The following is a 19,957-nucleotide window of genomic DNA, read 5'->3' on the forward strand; positions in this document are numbered from 1 at the left end:
AGGTTAAGCATCAGGCTTTCAAATGAATTAAAAGTCTGTCTTGGTCTTTCGTTAATTAATAGGCTGGTGTGAAAAATTGCTGCCACTCTGCTTCCTGGTCCCAACTCTGGTCATATTTTGGGGGGTTTAATAAATTTGGCCATATTTCTAGAAATGAGAGCTGCTCCATCCAAAGTGGGATGGATGCCGTCTCTCCTAACAAGACCAGGTTTCCTCCAGAAGGTGTGCCAATTATCTATGAAGCCCACATCGTTTCTGGACTCCTCCAGAATGCCACATCAGTACGTGAGACTGCCAGGTGTTGTATATGCTTGTTTGTGCAAGGAGGAACAGGATGAGCACTGCCAGAGTTACAAAATGACTTCCAGCAGGTCACCGGTGTGAATGTCTCTGACTAAACAATCAGAAACCGACTTCATGAGAGTTGCCTGAGGGTCCGATGTCCTGCAGTGGGGCCTGTGCTGAGTGCAGAGAATACCAGAATTGACAGGCCAATCACTGATGCCCTGTGTATTTCGCCATGAAAACATGTGACAGAAATGTGCTCAGGGTGAACCTGAGAATCCATAGAAAACATTATACTGCCTGTAACATTGTTCAGCATTGACTGGTTTGGTGGTGGGTCAGTGATGCACTGCTCCAGATTAAGGAGATCTCCCAGTACACCATCCATCGTCTCATTAGGACCATGGGTACCAGCACATGGGGTCAACATAAACTACAGAGTTTGAGATGCTGCAATGAAATTTTTGGCAAACATTCGTGGAAAAAACATACAGGAGTCACATGTCAGCAGATCCACAGTGCTTCGGAGTGACATGTGAATGAAAATATGTGAGCATTAGGACGTGTATTAGAGGTGCCCTCCACTGTGTGGGCACTGGAGACAGATGTAAGGACAGACTGCAGAGATGTGTATGTGTAGGTGCCGTTCTCATTTATTTTCCATGTGCAAACAAATGGATATAAGAGACCATGTGCAGTCAGATTCTTGACGTGTTTACCTGAGGACCTCTTTGATTGTGCCTTTAAGAAGTGGTGCCCCCTGCAGGGCTTTGTGAGGATCCCCACCAGCCTGTGCCCACGACGCCCTCACCTGCTGCCTAACGCTCTCCTGCACCTCAGGGTTGCGTCCCAGCTCAAACAGAGCAAACTGCAGGGGTACTGCTGTCTGAAGAGAGGATAGGATGAGACGTGACACAGAATTAGGTATAGAGACCCAGGCTAAGTCAGGCTATCACACATATTGGCACACACACACACCAACACACGCACCGTATCCACCCCTCCAGCCATCAGCTCAGTGATGTTGGCTTTGATGAGGTCCAAAGATAGCTGCCCTTTCTCCATGAGTTGCCCCAGAACTCCAGTGTACTGGCCTCCAGCAGTCCCAGCCGGAGATGCTCTATCCAGGGAGGTTGACAAGCGCTGGTACCCCCTCTGGATCCTCGCCTCCGCTGGAAGACAAACAGTCAGGTTGTGGAAGTGAAAGGACAAAGAAGCATGCTGATGCTGATATGAGGCTCTCGCGATTATGGCCCTTTCCTACCATGACTGAAGATGTGGTCCCAAGCAGTGGCGTGCTGGGTCCACAGGGGAGCACCCATGCGCAACAGTAAGCGAGGGGGCAGGTAGAGGAGAGGAGGAGTGGTTGTTAGCATTCGCTCCACGGCCCAGATGAACTTCTGAGATTCCAGGGAGGGGGATGAGGAGAAGAGGCCAATACGCTCTCCGTAGAGCACATGGCAGCTAGCTAGAGAGGGAGGAAGGGAGGAAAAGAAAGAGGTATAGGCGGGTTAAGATGAGATAGATGACTGATGACCTAAAACATGAGCAAGCAAAGGACTTAAAAATAAATAAACTATTAAACTTCATGGAGGATTACATTGACCTTTGTCTTAAATGTCTCTATGTGTCATCAATTTATTAATCTTTTCCAAATAACAGTTAAACAATTTCAAAAATGCACTTTATTTTTTCTTATTTATGTAAAAACAAACAAAAATAGACCCCTTTTAATATAGATCTCCCCACAGTGCGCATGATGTTTCCCAATCAAACATGTTCAAGTTATATTAACACGACATCAGCGACTGGAGTAGAGTTTCTTACTCCGGCTTAGCACTTGGTTTCTTGTGCTGGGCTCCATTAGGAGCAGAGCAGCGTGACTCAAAGTCATCAGCTCTCCCCCCCTTCCCACTCGCATACACACAGATGCAAACAAGTGTACACTGAGTCATACAGGCTTTCACACTTGCGAACATGGAATACAGCAGATAGGCACATGAAAGGAGCAGACCTGCTGAAATAACGCTGGAGCTTTGATCATCTTTGTTGCCATTTCTATTTTTAAAGGTGCATGTTCTCTTTGACCTCCTACACCCAGAGTACGCTAAGAGACGCCTGGGGATAGGATGAGGTTCGGTTCTCATGTTAGGTGTGAATATTTTAGAATTAAAGGACAGAGAGAGCAGCAGCACTGATCTATTTGCGTTTTCTTCTTCTTCTTCTTCTTTTTTTGAAGATTTTAAAGAGGTGATGCTCCTGCAGATTGTGTAATTCCTCTGACGTCAGAAACTGGCGCAGCTTACATCAGCATTTGTGAGTCAATGCATAGACCTGATAGTTAGGCTGAATGAAAGCCTGTCAAAACGGGGAAGCGACATGAATCCGTAGCCTTCCATCCCTCGGGGCTTCAAGGTCGATCACTGCCGCATGAAAAATTAGACTTGACATTTATGGGATGTTTCTGTCAAACACCCATCATTTCACACCTCTCCACACTTTTCCAACATAGAAAAAGAAAGTCTACTTTTTTGGCTTCATTGTAAATAAACAGGAATTAATGAATACTCATTTTACAAGCTGTAAAATGACACTTAGAGATACACAAAGGTCTCATATCATGGGGCTGATGACCTCTAACCTTCCAGTGCAAAACGAAAAAGGTCAGGACTGGGATCGATGGTAAGAACGCATTTTCCCTTCTCTCCTCTTCCCTCCTTTTCCATTCTTGTCTGCAGCATTTGACAGAAATCCTTCGCCACCTCATCAAGGAGAGGGAGAAAGCGTTTTACTGCTGCACTCATCATCACCTCCTTGTTCAGCTGCAGACGGTCAGCTCTCCACTCTTCCCCATTCCTGTGGAGAGAAAGGTGCACGCTAAGCATTAAAATGAGCTTATTTCATATCTGCTCAGTCACTGTGAAATAAAATAAGGACATCGTGTTCAGATTATGCAATGTTCACAGAAAAAAACCAAGAGATACATCTCGTCTCTACGTTCGTCTCTCTAAAAAAGAACATGACAGCACAGTTTCGGTTTGCAAAGTTAAATCTGAACAACACAAGGTTTCTGGAACAATGTCCTTTTGGAGAGAGTAGAGCTGTTTCGCCAGAAAGCACAGCACCACATTTGGAAAAAAACAAACTTAGTAGATCAGCACAAACGCCGTCTGGCGCGGTGTTGGAGGCATGATCTTTGGGCTCGTTTTGCAGGCTCTCAAATTCCCGCAAGCAACTGAACTGAATCGATTTTGTAAAGAAGATAGGGGGGAAATTCCCCCACAACACTGTGAGAGAGTGAGACAATCATGCAAACACCAACACAAAGCAAAAGTCATTACTTGAAGTTGTGGCTGCTAAAGGTCATTACAAGCTACTCTGTCACAGGACTGCTCAGAATCCAGGGAAAACTTCCTTTTCCTGAAGACAGCGGGGGATTATCGTGTTTAACAGGTACAAACACGTAGCTAACAACTCGTCACTCGTGACAACAGCCATCTTTAAATAGCTGAATTATATTAATCAGTTCATTTAAAGTGTATAGCATTTTCTTAAATGCACAGCTCTTACATGTGCAGTTAAACCACAGCGTGTTTCTGTGGTTGAGTGAAAGCAAATTAAAGTCGGTTAAAAGAGAACTGATGACTTTGAAAATTCTGATGTAAAACAATAAGAAAAAATAATTCACTGTTTGAATTATGAAAAATATTTCAGTCCACTGGGATTTCTCAGCCTAGTTTTGGTCTTTTTTTAAAGTCGCATGAGAGTTCCAGCTTTATGGGGGTGACACTAAATCTGAATCAGTGGCTACAAACTTCCAGCAGCCTTTACCACTCAACCCTTTACAGCCATGAGTTTTTGTGTGCGTTTGCATGAGTTTAAAAAACACAAAACTATAATTTTCTGGCAATGAGTTCATGGTTCAGGATTTAAAAGCTTAAAATATTGAAAATATTGAATTAGAAAATGTCTGAATGCACTAATATTAGAACTTTTAAAAGGACCTTTATGTCAGAACCAACAACCGAACAACACACACAGTATAAGGATGTCTAGAGACCTCTTTTTGTGTATAATTTTAAATATTATATATAATCTCTATGGTGACCACAGCCTTTGCAGTGCGCTCCATTTAGTTGTTCTAATATTCCAATAAGAAATGAGAAAACTTCATCTTTTGCTTTAATTTTGCATTTTCTCCTTATAATTAGAATCTCATTGGAAAAGCTGTTCTTTTAGGGCTGAAATTTCGCTGCATTTTGTTGTTGTTTTATGAACAACCTCAGTCTGCTTTTTAAAGTCATAATTATTGCTTGTTATCTGTATTTCACACCAGAGTGCTGTACCTTCACAGTGATGTTTTACCATCTCTCAGTCAAATGTATGAGCAGGAAGCAACTAAGAAACTAAATGATGAACAAAAACTTTCCACGCCTGATTAAATTACCCCCCCACCCCCCCAAAAGACACGATGATGGTACAAGTGATTACATTCATGTGCACACACCCACATGGAGTTGTTTCCATCCCTCGAGGGAACATTGAAATGATTTAGTCAAATTTTGACTCTTAAATTTTAATCAGTAGAATAATGGGATTTTACCCATGGAGGGGAGAGGAGTCTCCATCGTGTGACTGCTTGCACAGATGCATATCACCACTTCACGAGTAATTTAAAACACACATGTGGAACTGACTTGAGGAAGATGCCCTTGCTGTGGTTGCGTATTTCCCGGTGTGTCGCCCAGGGCTGCAGGGTCATCCGTCGGGGGTGCAGACCTTCTGACTTAAAGAGCTCACTGACATCAGATGGGAGCATGATGTTCACGCTGCTTAGGGTGCCGAGCTTTTCTCTATTGCAGTCACACAGAGAGACAGAAAGGATATTTGGTAAGCACACGAACATACTGAAGAACGTTTTAAGCTTTAAACTTCCCTCTACCTGTAGATGGGTCCGAGCGTGTTGAAGGTCCTCTCCATGTGCTTGTGAAGCTGCTGGAAGCGATTTTCTCTCCAGGATTTCAGCAGGTTGAGCCATCCATTCCTCCCAGTGTGAGGGATCTCCTCAAAACTCCGCATCCCTTTCACTACTCTTTTCCCGCCTTCTAGCTTTCCATGCATCACAGTCCCTGCTGCAGTCACACAAAGACCCTTTTGAGGTGCGACACCAAAAAACACATTTCTGGACCCACAAGAGCCCTTCGCTTTGATACCCGCAGTCACTCGTGTGGACATGCTGGCTCTGGTCTGAGTGAGCTGTGCCAGGCGGTCTCATCCAGAGTTGTGACACTTCTTGTTTGATGTCGTCTCTGCAGGGCTCATTCTTTCCCTCCTCCAACGCTAAAATTCACCCTTGAATGAGATTTCGTGCTGACAGGAGTTTGATGATTTATAAATCTGAGCATCAGAGTTCAAGAGAAACACAACAGAGCCAGAATTTCAGGTTGACTGCACAAAAAACAGATAATGGGCCAGTGTAGCTTCCCGAAATGTGTTTTATTACAAGTTCAATCACAGCAAATCAGCTACAAACAAACAGACTAAATGTCCACCTTCGTAAGTGGTGTTTTTCTCCATACTGTATAAAAGCCTTGAATTTATGCACCAAAATAAGCTCAACACAAACAAAGCAGTTATTAGAAACTAGCAGATTTGGCTCATACACATCAACGATACTGTAGATGTGATGCAGAAAGGACTCAGTATAAAGAAAAGTGGACAAATTCTAACATAATCACACAAAATAAGAAAGTTTCATGTTGTTTTGTTGCCCTGAGGTTCCTCACTTGTGTATAGATCTCTTAGTTGGATCTATATCATTTAGACCGACAGCTCTGCGTACTAGCTTGGCTTCTATTATAAAAAAACTAAACACGGTGTCCGAGTGAAACATCACCAGGACAAGATGTGCCCTGTTTTAACATCTACAACTATTGATTTAGTTATATAATCACAATATAATGCAACAGCTTATTAAAACAGTATAAAATCAACATATTCAATGAGGAGAAAATTCTTCAAGGAATGCGTAAAATCCCATTTGTACTTTCATTGTCATGTACTGACCAGTAATTCAACACCTCATAATAATGTTTGAGTATATCTAATCAATACCTAAAATAAGCATTTTACACTGGCGTATTTGTTATTATTAAGTAAAACAGGTGACTTATTCACCTGTTACAAGTTATCAGAGCTATGTAAGAAGAAAACTGACTTCAGCTTACATAAAAGCAGCAGTCATAAATTCCCATATGCTGTTCTCTTCATTAATAGAGTGTAATAATCATTGCTGTGAGTACATATTGATCACATGATTTTACAAGATCCCCCATTTGCTGGTGCAGGAGTAGGCGTCCCGCTGCGTTTCCTCCCTGTGAGGACCGCTGTGCTGAAGCTGAGGCCTTGAAAGGCACTCAGCAGGTTGAAGCCATCGTTCTTGGTTTTGGTTTCAGGATGAATTATTGTCGATAGCTCGTGGGGGAGCGACACTTTGCCTCCGACTGACCTCCGCTGGTTTGTGTCCTTCGTGTTCTGAAGGATGATGGAAGAACAAATGGGTTACAGGGTTGAACGTGTTGCAAAAATAAAAATGAATAAATAGCTCTACATCTCTTATGTCCTTGGGGCGACCGTGGCTCAAGGGCTGGGAAGCGCATCTGTAATCGGAAGGTCGCCGGCTCGATCCCCAGGCTCTCTGTCCTGGTCGTTGTGTCCTTGGGCAAGACACTTTACCCTACCGCCTACTGGTGTTGCCCAAAGGGGCCGATGGTGCGATATGGCAGCCTCGCTTCTGTCAGTCTACCTCAGGGCAGCTGTGGCTACAACTGTAGCTTGCACATTCACACACTCCACCAGTGTGTGAATGAATAGTGGCATTGTAAAGCGCTTTGGGTGCATAGAAAGGCGCTATATAAATCCAATCCATTATTATGTTGCAGTAACATACAAGTTGGCACACATGGATAATGCCTGCAAAGAATAAGCCAGCTACCAGTATTGTATTGTTGGGGGTTGGCTGTACCTCTGCAAAGGCTGCAAACACATCTGAAGTTATAACAGTTGGAGTTTTAAGGTTTTTTTATGCAGTATAACCATAATTGCATCAAGATGTGCTACATCTTGTTGATGGAGAAGTGTTTGCAAAAGGAAAAACAGAAACTGCATTGAGATTGGTTTATAACTACTGAGCTACAGACATTAACATGATGTTTAATGATGAAATGAAAGTACCCAGAGAGAACCCACACAGACATGAGAACATGCAAACTCCACACAGAAAGACCAGACTGGACTAGAAAGTCAAGATTTGAATCCAAGGCCTTCTGACTGCGATAACCACCACCCCACCGTGCTGCCCTTTTTTTCTTTTTTCCTTTCATGATTTCATTTTTTTCCCTGAGGGTATTTATCAAGTAAATACTTGATAAAAAGTATTTACTTCTCATCTTCTCTCTATCTTCTCATTTTCTTTGACACAGCAAGTTTCATTTTGAACTGGTAAGAATTTTTTGGTTGCTGAACCCTGAATCCTAAATTCAGAAGAATTACGCAGCACATTTTTGTGGTTATTTGACATTTTATCTAAATTAATTCAGTGAAGTTGGAAAAACATTATATTTTGAAGAAAATTAAAACTGGTGTGTGAGAGTAGTGAACAGAAGAATGCAGCGTTTTGTAAAGTTTCAATTCAACTCTGTTAAAGAAATAAAATTTAAAAAAAAACCAGTACCGTGTATAAGGGGAAAACTGTCCAATTTACACAAAACTAGAGGATAAATATTGTTATTTTCTTCCAAACACAGACCTCAGGCAGCTGATATTTTCTCCTGAAATGAGCTCTCATCGCTGCTCTCTCTGCATTCTTCTGGGCCTTCGTGGCTTCCCGCAGCTTTCTGTCAACACAGCAGACAAACATAAATACAGCTCAGATATCGCAGGCAGAAAATAAAAATCTCTCTGCACAGTTAACGCCTTCGTTCATCTCAGCTGCCTCCTGCAATGAGAGCACAGTGAGGAATTGACAAAATGGGGTGAACTGAGGGGATTGATTTCAGTTTGCAGATGAATTACATGTAACTCAGGCAAAACTTGATTTCATGTCTGTTTAGAGTCTTTTTTCCATTTTCACCTGGAAATGATAAAACGCCTGTTCATATAATGCATCCAAGAAGCAACCCTGCCTGTTATTTGTAATGGCACAAAATAATGATACTACTCAGGTGCTTGTGCAGCTTTGTGGTACTTGTGGTTTCCATTTCTGACGCCCCTCCCACTGTCTTGGAGGCAGTTTGTGGTGACACTACACAGAAATTGGCTGATATGGGCGGTCGAACTGCTAATGATGCCTGATGAGGCACATCATGCCCCAGATGAACTACTCAGGGCCACACGCTCTCTCTTGCACATAATGTGGCATCAGCATTGTTTGCTATTTGTGCTTCGTCTGTTTATGTTTCATAATTTCTCTTTTATTGAAGAGAAATTCTTGTGTGGGCTCCTTCCTTGTGCCAGTTTGTCAATCGTTTCATTGTGTTTCATTTTTTATTTCTTCTCGATAACAATTTCTCATTTAGATTCCAAAACTATGAATTGTGATTTTTAAGCAACATTTTCACTGTAAGAGTGCTACTTGTAACACTTCATGGTTACAAAAGCACCTGTTGCTACTTTTACTTAAAGTATGTGAATACTTCCTTCACCCTTGCATGACGGTTTCTACATCACATACAGAGCATTACTTGCCTCTCCTTCTCCAGCTCTGTCTGGTACGAGCAAATGATAGACAGATCTTTGGGATATGCAGCTCGGGGGGGAGACGTTTTGCCCAACTTGACACATCCTCTTCGACTCCCGCTGCCTCTCCCTCTCTTGTTCCTACGTTTGGCACACAGCTTCTTCCCCTTCACCTCCGACACACAGCTGGTCAGCTTCCTGATGGGGATGCTCAGGGAATTTTTTAATCTCACCACAGACTCCATGATGTACCGCACACACACCCCTATTTCCTCGTCAGATGACAGGTGAATTTATGGTGGCTTTCGCCTTCCCTCATGTTGTGTTGCACTGACACGAGAAAATCAGGACACGCAGTCTGACATCTCGCAGCAATAACTCCTGCCAAGGACAAGGACGGCAGTCAGACAAGGCTCAGACACTCAGAAAGGTTAAACACACTGATGGAGAGTTTATCATCTAGATCAGGTTAAAGAGGGCAGTAAAGCAGAAAAACGGAAACTACGTGATGACAAAACATGAAAATGCCAAACTAACATGCTGAACAGGCTAATTTTCAGGGTCTATTACCACTGATTTACACACAAACATGGTTTACCATGCTGTTCCTGTCCACGGTTATCTTACCCATGCAGGTGGCCACAGTTGGCCTAAGGCTCACACCATAAAATCCAGATAAAGCACCCAGCCAGATGGCCTTCACCACCACCAGCCAATCCCTAAAGCTTTTTAAAAAGTGGGGAAAACAAGAATAAAAAACAGTAGACTCTCCACGAGATATTAAGCCTGCAACTTCCTGGCCTTCACAGGACAAAATCACTGTTTTCCATTGAGGTTTCAGCCTCTCCTTCACTCTTTCCCTCCTACAGAATCGTTTTCACATTTCACTACCCCCAACTCTGCCACACAGATTACTACCTAAGGGACTTAATGAGGGGAATCTCGTTAGCCGTGGCAGGGAATGCACCTGATGAGTCACGTGTCAGGGGTGAAGCTTTAGACGTGATGTTGAGTGACACACCCATGCATTCACAGTAAGTTCATATATTTATAGACTCATTTGTCCTCCTGCGTAGCTCCATTTAATCCATGTTGTTTTCATAGTTTAGAAAATGGGAGAATAAATGCAACAGCGACAGTTTTTTTTTTCTTACAAGAATGCTGTTGGTATTTATTTCACTAAACATTCGTGGATTAAAGATGACTAAAGATGGGGAAAGAAGAAATGAAACTTGGATGGAGAGAGTCCGGCCTTAAAGAGAAGTATTTGAGTCAGTGAGAGATCAGAAACGTACTGACAGCTGGACTGTGCAACTGTGCAAACTGTCAGAAAAGAGGGGACAGAGTGGGGTCACCCTCCGGTCTCCCTCAGTCTCTCCACCAAACAATCAGTGCTGAAGTTTGTTTAAAGGGAGAGCATAGTTTCCTGCATCATAGACTTTTTTTATCCACAAACACAGTTTAAAAGTTGCAGTGTAATACATTACCCCTGATTTCTTTCTTCTTCTTTTTTTTTAAATATATGCACTCAAAAAAAGGATTTCTCACCCTCATTAAAAATTGAAGCAAGAATCTTGAATAAAACACAACATAATATAAAATCAAAGGGTTATTTATGTAGTAATTAACCATTAGGGGAAATGTGATCGATATACCAAAACAAACTAGATTCCAGTAAATGTAACATTTTACCTTCTACTTATGTAACAAATTACATGGAAAATTTACATGCAATCAAATTACTTAAAGACAGCTTCCCAGCAGAAATATTATCTGAGTGAGGCAGAGGGCATGAGTGTGAAAAACAAAACCTAAAAAGACAACCTTCACCGGGTCATTTCTTTCCTCTCTGTTCAGTTTCACTCTGTTCAGTTTCACTTAGGATCACTACAGACAAAGAGGATTGTTTGTTATTAGGATTGTCACAGGTGTAATAGGCACTCCTGTAAAAACAACTCGTTAACACGAATATCTAAGCAGCCAGTCACGTGGCTCACCTCAGTGCATTTAGGCATGTAGACACAGTCTTTTAATGGGAGATACAACACTGAAATACACACAGAGAAAAACAACAGCAATTCTAGCTAGTCACAGTATCACATATTTAGTAAATATTTTATTAAATACCCCCATTCAACGACTAATTAAGGTAGATATCTAATTGCCAATCACATAAAAGCATCTCAGTACAGTTTATTAAGTCAAGGAGGAGCGTTTGCATAAAGTTATCCTTCCACTGCTGAAACGTGAGATCGAACCAGGGACCTAACGTTCTTCCAAATGAGCTGTTTCAGCAGTTCTGTTTGTGTCTGTTGCTGCACTTTACTCCAATGGTATCCAAAGTCATTGGATCTCAATGTGCATTGTACAGCCAGACAATGTTACCACATCAATATGAACCAAAATCTCTGGGGAATGATTGCAACACCATGTTAAGTGACTGGTCTGTGCATTTATCAGTGTTGTTATGGTGACCTACAAACCATGTGCAAAACACAGACCATGAGGCAGGGGATGGGTCAAACTGATTTATTATAAATCTCTGATGGAAGCGCAGAGGGCCAGGGGTTGCCAGCAGGCAAGAACAAAGCCAGATGTGGAGGCTGAACTGATGGCTGAGAGCCTGAAGATGCGAGGGAGAGGTTAGTGAGCTGGCTGCTGAGAAAGACACTGAAGCCAGAGCAGAGGAGGCTGCAAAACACTAAAGACAGGATGGCCCTGGGAATCTATCCAAACATTTAGCAAAAGTGACAAGAGGCACGGTCACAAAAACACCAACCTGGCAGAGTGGAAACATCAGTTCTGAGGATATGTAGTGGTCTCATTTGAAGAACTGGCTGCAGCTGGTGAGGTTCTGCTTTGACCCCAACACACCTCTTTCAACAACTACAAAACGAGCAGACACATCCCTACAGAGAAAAGGAGAAAGGGAAAGAGGAAGAGAGAGACCTCTGAAAGTGATAGCAGGTCAGCCTGACCCAGAATTAGATGCTGAGGGTGAGTCACTGGCTCAATGTCTTGTACGGCTGCTCTGGGACTTCCCTGCACTTCCATATGAGTACACAGAGAGCAGCAGCAAGTCTCCCCTTCAGTGGCAACAGGTATTAATTATGCAGGACACAGAATGAAAAGAAGGAGCTTATAAACAGCCTAATTCTCTTCCAATGATGTGCTCTCCATGAGACAGCAAATTAGGCCTGACTTTTCTGCTTCCTGAATTGATGCTGTGTTTAATTCATTTCATTTCCACCAACTACAATTTGCAAAATATTTTTACCAATAACTATCATTACTACTAAAATGAGGAAAAAAGAGTTTGAACATGGCTTTAAATGTTATCAATTGTCTCCAGTTTCTAAAAGTACATTATAACGCACTTATCTGCTTACAACACCACGATACATTATTTGTTAAATATAACTATATACTACTGTTGAATGTAAAATGGGGCTACTTAGATCTCCGTGTGTCCTTTTTTTCAGAAATGTGGCCCAGCTGTTCTCCTGATTTCTTATTTTGGCACACTTGTTTGAATGTCTTGGAACGACTCCACAGTGAGTTTTATGCTCTCTGACCTACTCTAATGCCCTACTTGGCACCGAGAGCCCATATGCACACTTCAACCAACCTGTTTGAAGTCCCTCACTCATTTCCACACCCCTCTCCCCTTACTCTTCCTCCTCTGGTGCCCAGAACACTTTAATTTCTAACAGGTGAGGAAGCTTTAATACTTTAACAAGATCACAGAGAGAAACCACGCCCCCTACCCCAGAGCTCATGCAGACCTGAGATCTGTTTACTAATCCAAAGTTTTGCCTTTTACTACTGAAGATAGCTCGAGGTGGTCCTGTGTCAGCCAGTACAATTCATGAACAGAACAAAGGGGAAACATTACTGAACATTTCCATGTTCATATTCTCCAGGTGTGTGTGTGTGTGTGTGTGTGTGTGTGTGTGTGTGTGTGTGTGTGTGTGTGTGTGTGTGTGTGTTGTTTTGTCATATGTTGGACACTGATCTCCCTGAAAATCCCTTAAGTGGCTCTTTTTGCTCAACAGTGGTTGACATTATAACTTAGCACGTCACCCTAACCTTCACCATCACAGGTGAATGCCTCTGACCCTTACTGCAACTTAACCCTGATTCTAACTTTTACCCTCAGTCGTGTGGTTGTTAACATGCAAAAGATCCTGAGAGCAGAAGGCGACACAAGCTAGTTTACTTCTAGTTCTGATCCCGAGGATACTGTGGCGACCACTTTGGAAACAAGGAAGTGTTTGGAAAAACAAGTGTTTGAGACAAAAATCAAGCGTAGTACTGCGATATTTGCATGTATCTATACAGGAACACCGAATTTGGATATTTTAATAAATTAAAATACTCTCGGAATACAATAAAAAATCTCATGCAGCACCATCCTGAGACAACGTTAGCTGAGTAAACCTACATTAAATTAACTCAAACAACAAACCATCCCACACTGGATACAAGCAGCTTGACAAAACCTAATTCCTAATTCAGAGCAAGCTAATGGCTCAGTCACAGGAGGAAAAATAGAACGGCGACCTCCTTCAATCAACCAAAAATAAATAAATAAATATTGGCTGCCTGGTGATTGCATTGATTTTTTTTTACATTACTGTTGCAACCTGTGGTAACTATTCAATTCAGATTTATTTATATAATGCCAAATCACGACTCCAATCACCTCCAAGCATTTTACATTGTAAGCCAAAGACCCTACAATAATACAGAGGAAACCCCAACAATCAGATCTTAGCAACACTTAGCAACAGTGAGGACTAACTTGAATTTCAGTAAAAGAAACCTCAGGCAGAAGTAGACTAGTCTGAGGGTCGACTAAATGGTTTCCCATTATTATTACAGTATTATCAGAAACAAATTACATGTAATTGCCAACTTGACCCCATTCAATCGCAGACTGATAGCAAACTGACTCCCTCTTATGGCGGGTTTTAGTAACAGTGCTGGCATGCTTGGAAACAAAAAAGTGAATTGAGATAACTATCTTATTTGATAAAGAGACGATGACAAAGTTTAACTCTGAGGACATAATTTGCAGTTTAACAATAAGGTGATGGATCCTTTAAATATGTTATTGCAGTACTCGGTATATGGCGAAATGTTATAAATGTCAATGATATCGTATCTTGGGGTGTTTGGTGACTCCCACCTATATAAAAAGCAATGAGGTCCTCGGTTTTTCTCCTTATGGTGACAAAGGCCGATGTGGCATCGGGTGAACTGAGCCTCATTTAGATGACTAGACGAGTGTTTACACACACCTAGACTGATACGGGGAGATTTATAGATCACGTCACATGTGCACGTGGGGTTTTGAGACTGTCTTCGGGCTGCCAGCTTCTACCCAGATCCACAAATGTAAGCAGCATTCACGTACTAACAGAAAACTGGGACATTTGGGCTTTCTGTGGAATTCCCCAATTTAAGATTACAGACGCCATATAGGAGCCTAGATGTAGTCATTCTACATCACCTGGATTAAATCTATATTTAAAAATGAGCAAGAGTTATCCTATACTCGCTTCAGAGAAGGAGCTCTAACTGACCGTTTTACATCAGAAGATCATCCAGCAAGTAGTGCAGGTTATTTTAAATCATAACTTTCACAGGCTATTACTCGTTTTCTAGTCGAGGGATGATATATGAAAAACACATGAAGCTCAGATGTCCCAGTTCTCCACCCTCACTTGAAAGCAGCTTACATTTGGCAGCTTAAAAATTGTCTCCAAAATCCACGTGCACATGTGACGGGATCTGTGCGTGTCACCGGGGATTTATACTTATGTGTAGGGATGTCGTAACCCCTTCCCCCGAATCCTACGACGTCACCAGACGTGCACCAGCTTACTGGAAATGTAAGTACAGGTGGCGTCGAAGGAGCTGGCAGCTGCTGTGATTGGACTGTGGATCCCTGCTATGCATTTCCGGCTACCTGTTCGCCGCAGTTTTTGAATTTATCACCGAGAATAATAATAATCATCATCACCTCAGTATAAAGACTCACAAACCTTGGATAAGTGAAAGAAAAAGGATGGATGGAGATGTTAGGGAGATAGTTTCGGCAATCAGTATGGATGTGATGAAATATACAAAGAAGTGGAAGGGGGCCGGGGGAGGGGTGGCGAGGGACAAAAAATTAGCCCCAGGGGGAGACAAAAAAGCAGCTGACCACTACAAAGAGTGGGGACCCAAGAGGGGGAAAGCCCCGGCATTTAAATTGTTTCCATCGTGGCTGACACCGCATATAAAAAAACACCGGGACAGACGATAAGGTAATTACAGGGAACACCACGCAAAAGCTGGCAACTATGTCGGTCAGTTACGTAGCTTACGTCGTCAGCTGTACAAAGGTTCACCGCAGAAGTGATGATTAGACTTCTGCGATCAACAGGCGATTCGTGCACGGCTATTTAACGAGCTGTAAGTGAGCGAAAAGAACATCGCAAGTATTTGTAGACATTTGTGCGCGCTGGAAGTTGAAAATAAAAAGCTAAAATAGCAGATAGTAAATTATTACTATTTATTCACATTGAATCTCTTTAGATTAATCTGTATTTGTGTTTCGATTGGAGCAGGTATTTGCCAGGGCTTACAATTTACGCACAAGTGGTTGTACACTAATCTTGGTTCAGACTTGTGGGTCGGCAGCTGATCCGTGGGATCCAGACGAGACGGGAGGAAAAACCAGAACAAGGCAAAGCAGGAATTTCTGGAGTTTCTTAAGGAAAAAATGACTAAACCTAATTACTCCGGCACCTATCATATGGTGGAGCAGGAGAATGTGGACGCCTACCTGACAGGTTTAGGTACCAGTCTTTATGCAGCACATTTTATAGTATTATTACCATCAAATGTTTAACGGGTAAAACCCTCTCATTTAACATTCATCTTTCATGCGTTTATCTTTAAATAATTGTTTATATGTTGACTGATTCATAATCTTCAGTGTCTGGTTTAGTGATGTGGACTATCTACATTTCCAGCAGCACATTAGTGCAATGAAATCACCACCTTTGACCCACTTACACCCTCACAAGTGTGTGTTCACTCCACCTGCAGTGTCTGAGGTAGAAAAGATCCCCCCATAAGTGTGGCTTACAAAATCTTTCCCTCTTTTCTCCCAGATGTTAATGTTGCTTTGAGGAAGATCGTGTGTATGTTGAAGCCCACTAAAGAGATCATCCATGACCCAGAGACAGGAGCCATGAAAATCAACACAATCACTACCTTCAAGAATTTCAGCATGGATTTTAATATTGGAAAAGAATTTACTGAGGACCTGAGGATAGTGGATGGCCGTACCTGTCAGGTGTGTGTTGTGTTTTTTCCAAAGTTTGCTTTGAAGGTTAGGTACTTGAGTAAAGTCTGTACACTTCCCGCTGGGATTATTCCATAACCACTCGTTGCTGTTTAAAAACCCAGAATAAGAAACATTCAGCTCCTTCCCAAGTAACCATTCAATGATGGGCTATGATGATATTCTTCAGCTGAATGCTAAACAGAGACGACTCATATCCCAGATTTATGAATTTATCAGTAACCTTAATCTGTGCTCCACTGACCGTCTGAGACTGGGACACTGACTTGGGGATAACTTTAACTGATGAGCCCTGGAACTCTGTCCTAAACTTGGTGCGCTAATCATCTGTCTTTGCTGGTGCAAAGTGTTCACTTAACTAATGCTAGATTAGTAAGGATTTATCCCAATGTTGACCCGAAATGTCCTCGGTGAGAGTCCAGACAGCAGATCTGACACACGTGTGTTGGTTGTGCCCGGGATTGCCCTCCTTATGGTGAGGAATTTTTAAAGCATTTGGTGAAATGTTTAAAATGTAATTTTAGGCGAGGTTTGTGCACATTTGCCAGCCAGGACTCGTGTTATTGTGGCTTTTACCACTTTGCTTGTAAAATGCTTGAGTTTTCAGAAGTGGGAAGTGTGTCATGGCCCAAACAGAGGAGGTTCCTCTGTTGTATTGATTTGATTTATTGATTTACTGATGCTCATCAGTCTGGAGAGGTTATAAAACCATCCTTAAAGAGTTTGTCTCGACAACAGTGACAGTGTTCAGGTTACTGAGTCTAACATCAGCAGAACATTAAACGGCGATAGAGTCCATCGTAGCAGCGCAAACTCGACCTGCAGATTGCTAAAGATCTCACTGGGAAACCAGAAGGCTGTTTGAACTCGAATTCATGTATAGATGATGCTGAAGTAGAACTTTTTTTTTTTAGTATGAAATAAGAAGTCGTGTGTTTGGACAAAGGAAATGGCGATGGTGGCGTCATGTTTTGGATCGGTTTTTGTGCATTTAGTCTTAAACAACTGGATGAATTCTGAATTACACCAGAAAAGTCTCAAGGAGGTGACAGGACCCCTGTCCGTGGATTAAATCTCAGGAGGAAATGGATCATAAAACAAAAACATCACCCCAAACTCACAAGTTGTTCCACCAAAGTGATGTTAAGGAGATCAAAGATGTTTTGGAAAGTCAAAGCCCAAACTATTATCTTTAAATGTTCTTTTTTTTTTTTTAGTTATTGCTGTCTACAGGGTGTCACATGATACAAAAGGTGCAAAGATACAAAAATATTGGATCATTTTTTATCAGGTCCAACTAATATATTCATGTAATTTTTAAACAAATATCTAAAATCTGATGTTTTTGGTCATATCTTTGAAAAAATGAAGTATATTTTAAAGGCTCCATGACCTTTCACGCATCACTGTATTAGTCTCCCCCCCCTTTTTTTGCTTTGCATAAAGCTTCTTGTCTCTGTGTGGCTGAGTGTTGTGTGAGCTACTTTACATGCTAATGTTTCACACTAACGGCATCTCTGTGGTTACACAGACTACAGTAGATTGGGACGGAGACAAGCTGGTTTGTGTACAGCGAGGCGAGAAAGAGGGACGAGGCTGGACACACTGGCTGGAGGGCGACAAGCTGCATTTGGTAAGGATGTACGAGGGGAAGAAGAGGCCAGTGCAGAGAGAAAGCAAGGAAGAGGGAAGAAGGAAAATGAAAGCTTAAAGGGAAGTGATGGAGAAATTGATATGCTAAATGAGGGAGGGTATTCAAATAAGGCAGGTTTTAGAAGTTATTCATTGGCTAATTCTGTTACTGTCTTTGTGAGAAAAGGTTTTTATTAAGAGGTCTGTGGAGTTTGTATGTGCCTAAAAGGGGAAAGTCCATCACCTAACAAAGGAGTACACACAAACTGAATGCACAAGTGCTACAGAAGCTCAGAGGCACATTTGTTCTAGAACAGTTAAAACTCATAGCTTATCTTTCATTGCTGGTTACGTTTTCAAACAGTCAGCATTCTCCCACTAAAAAGCTCTCACAAATTTAGAGAAAGTGTTGCCGATGCTAAACTCAATATGCTGGGGAATACCAGCGACGGTTTCAGAGGTTACACAAAGGGAACAGTGAGGGACTAATGAAGAGGTGGAGGAGGAAAGTGGGAGCGGGCTGAAAAGACCTGATGAATAGATGTGAAAGAGTGGAAGACGGATTATGAGGTCAAAGCATGAGCTGGTGAGGGGGGTGTTCTGGACAGAATCCCAAATGTTCTTGTTGCTTCTCACCATTCATTTACACCCTCTCACCTCATGTTTTTTTTTCCCTCTTCTTCTCCGTCTCTTCTCTGCAGGAAATGAGAGTTCAAGGCGTCGCAGCAAAGCAAGTCTTCAAGAAGGCTGAATGAAGTCACTGAAAATGTTTTACAGTCAATAGTCTCATTTTAAAGGTAGCCGGTACGAGAGTCGTGTATATAGCATTATTTATTAACAATATATTTGAAGTACAACAGCAAAACTGAATATTTGTGGAAAAAAACATTGTTCTGAGAGAAGAGAGTTGTAGAGCTTTTGTAAAGGTCTTTCCCTATGTTGCACAATCTTATAAAGAAGTGGTGCATCTGTCATGTTTCTTATTTTAAATGATAAGGTGTATGTGTGTGTGCGCGTACGTGCGTATGTGTGTGCGTGCGTGTTGCTGCATCTTCATATCTAAAGTGATTTTTATGCATTATTGCACTGGAACCCTGAACTTCTACAGAAATTACCAAATGGAAGTGCATGTGAAAACTGTCTGGAACAGTCGGATCGGACGCTAGCTGATCTTTAACCTCCGGCTTCCTGGTTCAAAGTCCGCGTGATGTCACATTGCGCCCGTGTGACAGTAGAACACCTAAATATGCATTCACTGCCAGTGAGTGGGCGTCATGCATCCTGCCTCCTGCACTCACTTTCAGCACTGCAAAGGCTGAAGAGGGGAAACTGGCGAGTACACACTCGCGCTCAGCAGAGTGACCATGCTCTCTGCTCAGCTGCACTCAATCAAGATGCCAGAGGAGGGCTGAGAGTCAGTAGTGTGTGAATGTATGCGTGATGAACTGAAAGGTTGCAAGAAGGCATCTGAATTAATTCAATGACTGCAGGTGCTATTTTATGCAAAATTTATTACAGAAAACATCAAAATTGCCATAAAGTGACTGCAAGCACAAAACTGAAAGGATCATACATCTTCAGCTTTTAAATACATCATGTCCTCCAAATGTTAGAGACGTATCTGAATAAATTTTATTTTTTCCCTTTAAAATGTCCAATTTTAGAACATGTTTCTTTTATTAGCATGAAGACAACATCTGTTGTGTTTGTTATAACCATTACGACATCACCTGTTTCCAAACTTCAGTGTTTTTGCTAGGGTGACCAGATGTCCCTTTTTTTTGTGGGACGCCGCAGCAGTTTTATGACATCTCCCACATACAGAAGCAAAGTCCCACATTTACACTGCACTTTCCTAAACTCTGTTTTGTTTTTTGGTAATTTTTTAGCCTTCCCTGAGTTTAAAGAACGCAGGGAAGGCTTTTTATTATATTTAACTGGAGG

At 42.0% G+C, this 19,957-nt stretch overlaps 3 protein-coding genes across 6 annotated transcripts in view; 1 reads left to right on the forward strand and 2 right to left on the reverse strand.

The window, feature by feature from the left end:
* cyp11c1 (cytochrome P450, family 11, subfamily C, polypeptide 1) overlaps nt 1–5,603 on the reverse strand; it is an 18,400-nt gene extending 12,797 nt beyond the window's left edge. The window contains exons 1-6 of the mRNA XM_005732053.1: nt 5,228–5,603; nt 4,983–5,138; nt 2,927–3,141; nt 1,550–1,753; nt 1,276–1,457; nt 1,005–1,171 (exon numbers count right to left, since the gene is read on the reverse strand). Coding sequence (XP_005732110.1) covers nt 1,005–1,171; nt 1,276–1,457; nt 1,550–1,753; nt 2,927–3,141; nt 4,983–5,138; nt 5,228–5,520 — 1,217 coding nt within the window. The 5' untranslated portion in view covers nt 5,521–5,603. The remainder of the gene's footprint in view (nt 1–1,004; nt 1,172–1,275; nt 1,458–1,549; nt 1,754–2,926; nt 3,142–4,982; nt 5,139–5,227) is intronic.
* A 167-nt stretch (nt 5,604–5,770) lies between these two features.
* Nucleotides 5,771–9,923, reverse strand: LOC106456200 (complexin-4-like). The gene is made up of 4 exons (XM_013910581.1): nt 9,649–9,923; nt 9,031–9,402; nt 8,093–8,180; nt 5,771–6,819 (listed from the first exon to the last, which is right to left on the reverse strand). The coding sequence occupies exons 2-4, from the start codon at nt 9,264–9,266 to the stop codon at nt 6,595–6,597; spliced, it is 549 nt and encodes a 182-aa protein (XP_013766035.1). The 5' UTR covers nt 9,267–9,402; nt 9,649–9,923; the 3' UTR covers nt 5,771–6,594.
* Nucleotides 9,924–14,778: 4,855 nt separating this feature from the next.
* LOC102210725 (retinol-binding protein 1-like) lies at nt 14,779–18,982 on the forward strand. Of its 4 annotated transcripts, none has more exons than XM_013910583.1 (5): nt 15,349–15,483; nt 15,639–15,869; nt 16,188–16,372; nt 17,913–18,014; nt 18,715–18,982. In XM_013910583.1, the coding sequence occupies exons 2-5, from the start codon at nt 15,794–15,796 to the stop codon at nt 18,766–18,768; spliced, it is 417 nt and encodes a 138-aa protein (XP_013766037.1). In that variant the 5' UTR covers nt 15,349–15,483; nt 15,639–15,793; the 3' UTR covers nt 18,769–18,982. The 4 variants fall into 4 exon arrangements, with proteins under 4 accessions (XP_005732112.1, XP_013766037.1, XP_013766038.1 ...); XM_013910584.1 differs by having other exon boundaries at nt 15,639–15,863; XM_005732054.1 differs by having other exon boundaries at nt 15,696–15,869.
* Nucleotides 18,983–19,957: the final 975 nt, after the last annotated feature.

This window comes from Pundamilia nyererei, unplaced genomic scaffold (assembly GCF_000239375.1).
Source record: "Pundamilia nyererei isolate P.nyererei 1_Seehausen unplaced genomic scaffold, PunNye1.0 scaffold00045, whole genome shotgun sequence".
Taxonomy (NCBI): domain Eukaryota; kingdom Metazoa; phylum Chordata; class Actinopteri; order Cichliformes; family Cichlidae; genus Pundamilia; species Pundamilia nyererei.